General features: G+C 35.7%; 1 protein-coding gene across 2 annotated transcripts in view; it reads left to right on the top strand.

Moving 5' to 3' along the window:
* The first annotated feature begins 1,808 nt into the window (after window positions 1-1,808).
* The window catches only part of CCDC138 (coiled-coil domain containing 138), a 160,389-nt gene continuing 152,653 nt past the window's right edge, over window positions 1,809-9,544 (top strand). Inside the window, exons 1-2 of one of the 2 annotated variants that reach the window (XM_053707614.1) lie at window positions 1,809-1,965; window positions 5,491-5,624. In XM_053707614.1, the coding sequence (XP_053563589.1) occupies window positions 5,521-5,624 (104 nt within the window). In that variant the 5' untranslated portion in view covers window positions 1,809-1,965; window positions 5,491-5,520. The other variant, XM_053707615.1, reaches the window with a different exon arrangement.

Here is a 9,544-nt window from a genome sequence, read left to right as displayed (position 1 = left end):
ATTTCTTCCTTACTTAAATTAGATGTGTTTGTATCTTTGATGTTCATGAAGTCTTTCATAACCATCTTTAGAAAGACTTCAAGTTGGGGCATCTTACTGATTGTAAGCATGAATTTAGATTTTAGTTTGAGTTGTTTATCTAGGAAGGTTGTAGTCTCTGAAGATTCCAAACCTTCACTTTCATTCCAAAGTTGGATCAGAGTGTCTAGTGTTCTTATCTCATCTGTTATTGGGTCACTTTGTTTGTCAAACATTCTTTTGAGGGATAATTTCCTACAAAACAAGTGTAGGTCTTTTATAAGCTCAAATTTATCTAGAGATGGTGTAGGTGAGAAAGACAGACCCTTTGAAAGTACTTGGAGGTGTATTGGAGTAAGTGTGTGTTTTGAGAGATTGATAACTTGGAGTAGTTTATCTTGATCTACCATTTCGGTCGTCTCCCCCAATCCTCCCTGCGTCTGTACTGATTCTCTTTCGTGTAACCCCATCTTGTCCTGTCTCTTAGGGTCCGATCTGTCCCCTTTGCCCCTTCTGGTCGGTCTTTTTCCACTAGGTCTAGCTGATCCGTTTTTCTTCCTAAAAAACTGCTATTACTAGTACTGGGGTTACTATTCATAGTATCAGAATCGCTATCCTCCATAGCAGACGATTCGCAATCTGATTGCGAAACATTTTTGGGCGGGAGGCTGTTAATAGGTCAACGCCTGGGTTGTCTGTCATCCCAAGTAAATATGCGGCCTTTTTTTCCTCTCTGTTTTTTTTCTAGTATATTACTTGATAGTTAGCACCACCCCATCTCACAGAACATAACTAATTGTAATATACTTGATCTGAGTGTCAGATCAAGATTCTATTTGAACTATTAGTTTTTTGACCACTAGGGGTCTACATTGACTTACATTATCCCAATACTTCTTTTTTTCTACCCAGTTTTGAATAACAATGCAGTTATATTAATATACTTTTTACCTATGTGATTACCTTGTATCTAAGCATCTTCTGATCATATGACTTGCATTTTAGTCAATTAGTGCCGTGTTGTACTGACTCTTAAATAACTCCCTGAGCATGAGCAGCATGAGCACAATGTTTATCTATATGGCCCACATGAACTAGCAGTCTTGTGTTGTGAAAAGCAAATAAAAAAAGAATGTGATAAGAGGCTGTCTATAGTGGCTTAGAAAACAGGCAGAAATTTGTTAATTTTTTTATTATTATAAAGTATATTAATCTAACAATGTTGGTTGTGCAAAGCTGGGGAATGGGTAGTAAAGGCATTATCTATCTTTTAAAACAATAATAATTTTAGTGTTGACTGTCCCTTTAAATTGAAAAAGATAATGAAAACCAGAAAAATACTAAAAAGTATATTGAAAAGCCAGAAAAAAAAGTGTTTTATAAACCGATTGCTGAAATCCTAAAATAGGTCACTGTTCGTGATGAGTATTAAACAAAATACGCCACTCAAAGCATAGACACAGTTTAAACGACCGTTATTTGTCAAAGCTTATTATTTTTTTTAAGTAATTTATATGAATCTATTGCTTATAAAACAATCAGTACTTAATATAAAATAGCAGGGGGGGATCACAAGTGTAGTAAATAATTACACAACACGTAGAGCGTAAATGCATTTTCTTGTTCCTTCCTGGTTAATAAAGCTTATTTAAAGAGAAATCCAGCGTCATTAGCAGGAATTGGAGTTCTCGACAAAACACCGCTTCAATATGGGCGGTGCAAAAACAACAACACACCTATCAACCATATCTAACCAATTACATCGCACAACTGCTTTGTGCTGTTGCTAATGGAGATTGGAGCGTCTTGAGCCTTTCGTCTAATATATTTCAGTTGGTGCGATTACGTCATGTGTCAGGCGCAGCTAGATGATGATGGTCTTTTCTTGTAGTTTGTGTATATCTGGATCTACGGTGGTCAGTTTGTTTTTGTGACGTCATATACCGGGTGAGCTTATACGTTAGAATTGTATGAGATAGATTACTGGTGTGAAGGGCCAATCTTACAATAACAGAGAGGTTGCAAATGTATCAGGCAACATCTGTAGCCCAACAATATGAGGCCTGTGACAGCAGAGAGCATTTTATGTCAAAACATGGATATTCCGAGATCGTTGAACACGTAAGGTGCATCCCACTGAGCTGAGAGAAAAAAAGCAAACAGATTTTAAATATTAAAACTAATTTGCTTTATGTGTATATATATATATATATATATATATATATATATATATATATATATATATATATATATATATATATATATATATATATGCACAGTACATATCAGCATTGCAAACAATTCGCACGCTTTATTATTTTTGTAATAATAAACACTATTTTTGCAAATTGGACAGAGATACTGTCCAAAAAAGTTCAGTGGTTTTCATATTCTGTATTCCATTTTGTTACCAGTTAGGGACAGATATTAAATGAAATGCATTGCAGATAATTCAATTTTGTTCTTTCATGATTCAGATAGAGTATGTCATTTTAAATAACTTTTTAATTCATCTCTATTATCTAATTTGTTTAGTTCTTTTTGTATCCTTTGCTGAAAAGTATACCTAGGTAGGCCAGAAGCTGGTTGGTGACTGCAGATATATGCATCTTTTCATTGGCTGCCTTTCAGCTAACTTACAGTAGAGCTTTGTTTCTCCTTCATAAAAGAATAACAACAGGTTGAAGCAAAATAGGTAATAGAAATAAATTGGAAAGTTGTTTAAAATTGTATGATCTATCTGAATCATGAAAGAAACATTTTGGGTTTCAGGTCTCTTTAATATTATAGCAGGCAGTCATAGATGCCAGCAGTATGTTGTTGAAGGTTGTCAAAATATGACATGAACAAACTTGCATACATACAATGCACAAGATATAGATCTGTTTAAATTTACACATATTTATAAAGTAATGTTAAAAAAGTTGATTTATCTGTGTGTGTATGAGTGTGTATATATATATATATATATATATATATATATATATATATATATATATATATATAAAAAAATACATACATACATACGAGAGATAGTCTGTGTGGTGGTGAGAGGTGACCATCATTTGTAGACATTTTTTAAAGATGTTAGTTTAAGGGGAAAATCAGAATCAAAGGGATATGAAACTAATTTTTTCCATGATTCAGATATAGCATGCAACTTTCTAATTTACTCCTATTATCAAATTTTCTTCGTTCTTTTGGTATCTTTATTTGAAAAGCAGCAATGTAATCTTAGGGGCCGGCGCATTTTTGGTTCAGCACCTTATTAGCACTTGCTGATTGGTGGCTAAATGTAGCAAATTTGATAATAGAAGTAAATTAAAAAAGTTTTTTTTTTTTTTAAATCTCAATTGTCTGAATCATTAATGTTTGTTGACTTAACTGTCTCATTAAGAGACTTTTAATTTTAACTCTATTATCAAATTTATTTTATATTCTTGTTTAACAGCATAAGTCTACACACCCGTATGAAACTGCAGGTCTTTGAAATGCAAAGACAGAGATAACAACAATGTAAATGTCAGACTTTTTCCATGTGTAGTGTAATCTTCCAAGAAACAAAAATTAATAAAACCCAAATAGTTATGTATTAGGAATATTTTAAATTAAAAAAAAAACTACAGCAATTAATACTTTGTAGAAGCACCTTTTTGCATTTATTACAGCAGCAAGTCTTTGTGAATAAGTTTGTTAATTTTGCACTACTAAACTTTTACATTTTATTCCTTTTTTTTAATTTTTTTTTGCAAACCTATTCAAGTTCCTTCAAGTTGTGAGGGGGATCTCCTGTGTACAGCTCTCGTTAGGTAATTCCTATCTGTTTTGGGTAATTGTCATGTCTGAATGTGAAATTCCTCTCCGTCTTCAAGTTAAGGTTACCAACTTTTGTGCCAAAATATCTTGATATTTGGAGCTATTCATTATCTCATCTATCTTGGCAAGAGCCCCTGACCCAGCTGCAGAGAAGCATGATGCTGCCACCACCATGCTTCATAGTCCGTATGATGCTCCTTAGATGATGAGTTTTATTGGCTTTGCCTCAAACATATATTTTAGAGTTTAGGCCAAAAAGTTTTTAGCTTTTCTCTTGTCGGACCATAGCATATTATTCCACATGGTTTGGGGTGACTAAATTAATTTTTTGGCATAATGTAGAGAGGCTTTGATGTTCCTTTCTGTAAGAAAGGGTTTCCATCTTGCCACCCTACACCATAGCCCAGGTGTGTGCAGAATACGAGAGATGGTGGTCAACAGAACTGTGCACTATGTAAAAAAAATAAATCACAATCCCAAATATTGTGATTTTAATTGCAGATTTATTAATATTTTTTAAATGTACATTTTGCATTGAAATTTTATAACACTGTTGAATACAGGAGCCTGTTCCCTTTGCAATTTGCACTGCAGACTGAATAAGCCAGAGAAAAAAGCTCTTCCAGTCCACCACCTTCTATGTGTTTGCACCCCTCAGGACTGAAACAACAAATCGTGAGGCAAGTAAAATGGCTGCGGTAGCGTTATGTGTTGTAACACTGATGTGATGCATCCTCCCCCCCCCCGGAGAAGTGGTCAGTGTTGCTGCTGGGCTGGACTGAAGAGTTTGTGTCACTGACATGACATGTTAAGGAAGTTGTTTCAAACTATTTTTATTTATTTTTGTAATATAACATTTTTTGCAGCCTTGTGCAATTTAGATATTGCATAGCCTCATTTAGTGATTAATTGCACAGTCCTAGTGGTTACATACAAGGGGTGACTGATACCTGCCATAAATTCCTGTAGCTCCTTCAGTGTTGCTGTTGGCCTCTTGGTAGCTTCCATGATATATTTTATCCTCATTCTCTCATCAATTTTGGAGAATCGTCCTGATCTTGGCAGTGACTCTGTGGTGCCACATTTTCTTCACCAAATTATTATGGTTACCTCTTTATCCAAAGCAGGTGCGCACAACATTAAGGTGAGCAGCGTGATCAAAAGAGTTGTGATTGGATAGTAACCACGTGAGATAAAAAAAAAAAAAAGCATAAGCTGTTTTGGGGGACACAATATAGTAAAGCACATCTTTCAGAAAGGTGATTCTTTAATAAAGCTTAAATATGCACATACTGCACAATGCTGTTTAAATAAGTTTAGTGACCCTTAAAGAAAAATTGTTAAAATATGTACGTTGCAACAGTAATTATTACTTTATTATGTTACTAGTAATTTAAAGTTTGAAGAAGAGCAATATTACCCCTTTGCCTCTGGAACCCGCACATTCATACCAGTAGATTCTGCACTGGAACTGATAGTGAAGTTCTTGTTTGTAAACTACAATGGAATCACAGAAAACATTACTACCTTATCAGTGACCATACATCAAATAAAGTGCAATCACATAATCATCTTGAAAAGGAACAACATTCGTTTTACCAGTTTAAAGTGGCCAAGAAGGTAGATAGATAATTTTTTTCTTCTTTTGTTTTCTAGCTTCAGTTTACTGGAAGTCATAGAATCTTCATGGCAGAACAAAGAATAAGAATGTCTCCAGCCTCACCTTCAAATGATTCTTACTATAATAAAGCACTTCAAGATTTATTGAAGATGATACAGAATACAAATTGGTAAGCGGGACACTAAAGTCAAAATGAGACTTTCATGATTCAGATAGAGCATGCAGTTTTAAGAGACTTTTAATATCAAATTGTGCACAGTCTTTTTATATACACACTTTGTGAGGCACCAGGTACTACTGTGCATGTGCAAAGATCACAGGGTATACATATATGAGCCTGTGATTGGCTGATGGCTGTCACATCGTACAGGGGTTGTCAAATTGAAATACATTTTGAAATTTATCAGAAAAAAATCACTGGTATATGTTGCTCACTGGTTGAGAGGTACAATTACCCTAGGAAAAGTCGATATAGTTAGTATAGGACCACCCCCCCCTTAAAAAAAAACCCCCCAAAAAACAAACATTGTAATACATTTTAAAATACACTCTTTTAAATGGAAGAGAAATCATTTAAATACAATGTTCATTTACTTCATGTAATTGGTAAGAGTCCACGAGCTAGTGATGTATGGGATATACAATCCTACCAGGAGGGGCAAAGTTTTCCAAACCTCAAAATGCCTATAAATACACCCCTCACCACACCTTCAATTCAGCTTTACCAAATTTGCCTCCCTATGGAGGTGGTGAAGTAGGTTTGTCCTTGATTTTCTTCTGTGATATGCGCTTCTCAACATTTTGAAGCCTGATTCCTCTCAGAGTACAGTGAATGTCAGAGGGACATGAAGGGAATATCACCTATTGAATTCTATGGTTTTCCTTGCGGGAAATCTTTTTATAGGTTCTCTGTTATCGGTCGTAGAGATTCATCTTCTACTTCACTTTTCAGATCGACAATATACTCTTATATACCATTACCTCTACTGATAACTGTTTCAGTACTGGTTCGGCTATCTGCTATATGTGGATGGGTGTCTTTCGGTAAGTATGTTTTCATTACTTAGACACTCTTGGCTATGGTTTTGCACTTTACATAAAGTTCTAAATATATGTATTGTACTTATATTTGCCATGAGTCAGGTTTATGTATATTTCCTTTTGTAGACTATCAGTTTCAAAATTGGGAAAAATGTATTTAGGAAGTTATATATTTTTCTTACCTGGGGTATAGTCTTTTCTTCAAAATTGAGTTGCGTCGTTTCCGGATGTTGTTAGCGCCAAAAAATTTCATTTTGCATTGCGCATCATACTTGGTGCCAAATAATTTAATTATTTAAACCCCACTTCCTATATGCCTTTTGCCTTTCTCTATGCTCTGAGGGCTATGCTGTTTGCATTTTTTTCCCATTCTTGAAACTGCCATATAAGGAAATTGATATTTTTGCTTTATATGTTGATTTTTCTCTTACATTTGCAAGATGTCTCGATCTGATCTTGTTTCAGAAACCACTGTTGGATTCCTGCTGCCTGATAACAGTTTTACCAAAGATAAGTGTAACTGTTGTAAATTAGTAGAGATTATATCTCCAGCGGTAGTATGTAACAGTTGTCATGATAAACCTTTACATGCATAGAATGTATCCATCAGTAACTAGTACAATGCCTGTTGTTCCTTCAACATCTAATGTACGTGATATCCCTGTGAATATAAAAGATTTTATTGCTGATGTGATTCAGAAGGCTTTGTCTGCTATTCCACCTTCTAATAAACGTAAAAGGTCTTTTAAAACTTCTCATAAAGTTGATGTAATTTCAAATGACCGACAACACACTGATTTATCCTCCTCCTGATGATCTATCTGATTCAGAAGATCCTACCTCAGAGATTGACACTGACAAATCTACTTATCTCTGTAAGATGGAGTATATTTGTTCCTTGTTAAGAGGTGTTGATTACTTTGGATATTGAGGAAACTAATCCTCTTGATACTAAAACTAGTAAATGTTTAAATTCTGTTTATACACCTCCTATGGTTACTCCAGAGGTTTTTCCAGTTCCTGATGCTATTTCTGGTATGATTTTAAAGGAATGGAATAGGCCTAGTACTTCTTTTTTTCCTTCTGCTAGGTTTAAAAAGTTGTATCCCTTGCCAGCAATTAGATTGTAGTTTTGGGAAAAAATCTCCAAAGTTGATGGGGCTATCTCTACTCTTGCCAAACGTACTACTATCCCGAGATAGTACTTCCTTTAAAGACCCTTTTAGAAAGGAATCTTGAACCTTATCTAAGGAAAGCTTATTTATTTTCTTTCTATCTTCTCAGGCCTGCCTTTTCTATGGCTGATGTTGCAGCTGCATCAACTTTTTGGTTGGAAAGTTTAGCGCAACAGGAAACCGATTCTGATTTGTCTAGCATTTTTTCAACATGCTAATCATTTTATCTGTGATACTATTTCTTTTATGTAATTGGCAAGAGTCCATGAGCTAGTGACGTATGGGATATACATTCCTACCAGGAGGGGCAAAGTTTCCCAAACCTCAAAAGGCCTATAAATACACCCCCCACCACACCCACAATTCAGTTTTACAAAATTTGCCTCCTATTGAGGTGGTGAAGTAAGTTTGTGCTAGATTTCTACTTTGATATGCGCTTCTCAGCATGCTGAAGCCCGGTTCCTCTCAGAGTGCAGTGAATGACAGAGGGATGTGAAGGGAGTATTACCTATTGTTGAATACAATGGTCACCCTAACGGGGATCTATTTCTTTTACAAAGATATGACGAGTCCACGGATTTCATCCTTACTTGTGGGATTTATCCTCCTGCTAACAGGAAGTGGCAAAGAGCACCACAGCAGAGCTGTATATATAGCTCCTCCCTCCTCTCCACCTCCAGTCATTCTCTTTGCCTGTGTTAGTAATAGGAAGAGGTAAATTGAGGTGTTAGTTTTAGATTCTTCAATCAAGAAGTTTTAAAATGGTACCGGCGAGTACTATTTTCCCCTGGGAGAAATGGATAAGGAATGAAGACAATTTTCTGCCCTGAGGTTGATGATCTTAGCAGACGTTACTAAGATCCATTCTGGTTCCCACAGAGCTTCTGAAGGTAGTGCAAGAAAATCTTCAGTGTGGAGAATGGTGTCATGCTTTAAGCAACATTGAGGTATGTTCAGTCTTTTATTTCTGAGGAGACTTGTTATATCAGAATTGGATGACATTTGTTTCCCTGCAAGGGAAGGGGTAAGCAGTAGACCTATATGAAACTGAGGGTGTTACTGAAAGGCCTATTTTTTCTATACATATTGTTATTTTCTATTGGCAATATTTAATTGGGGCTTGACACTGGGAGAGGCAGCTTAACTTAAGAATGGACAAATATTTTATTGTTCAGGGCTGCAGTTTTATGCTTTGAGTTCATATGTACTGGGGACCACATGGCTTTATTTCAAACCGCTTCCCATGCGGTTAGTCAGTTTGTAGATGCGACGTCCTTGATGGTGGGGCCTATTTCGTGCGCTCAGACGCGCAGTTTCCTCTCACTAGGAAGGCAGCAGGCATCAGCTCCGGTGGGGCCTAAAGTTATTTTCCAGTCACTGGATCGTTGTCGAGTCTAATTTTAGTACCCTGAGGGCAGGTAGGCGCCACAGCTCTGCAGGGGCTGTTTTCATTATTTAAGTATATTTTTTGAATAAAAATGTCTCCTTAAAGGGAGATTTTACTTTTGCTCATAGGGTGCAATAATTTTTGGAACAATTAAACTGTTATTTACAATTGTTTAACGATAAGAACGCTTTTAGGGCAATTTGAAAAAATTGTTGCGCTTTTTATTTCTTAAAGGCGCAGTACGTTTTTTTGCAAAAAGTTTTTTTTGAATCAAATAATGTGATTTACGACTATTGTGGCTATTGCTAGTCTGTTTAACATGTCTGAACTTGAGGAAACTCCTTGTTCTATGTGTTTAGAAGCCATTGTGGAACCCCCTCTTACTTTGTGTACCTCTTGTACTGAAAGGGCCTTGCAATTTAAAAAGCATATTTTATGTAAAGAAAGTGTGCCTAGGGATAATTCTCAGTTTGAAGAGAATCAGGA

Source organism: Bombina bombina, chromosome 3 (assembly GCF_027579735.1).
Source record: "Bombina bombina isolate aBomBom1 chromosome 3, aBomBom1.pri, whole genome shotgun sequence".
NCBI classification, from domain to species: Eukaryota; Metazoa; Chordata; class Amphibia; order Anura; family Bombinatoridae; genus Bombina; species Bombina bombina.
Note: the sequence above shows the minus strand (reverse complement) of the source record. Positions and strands in the feature narration are given on the sequence as shown.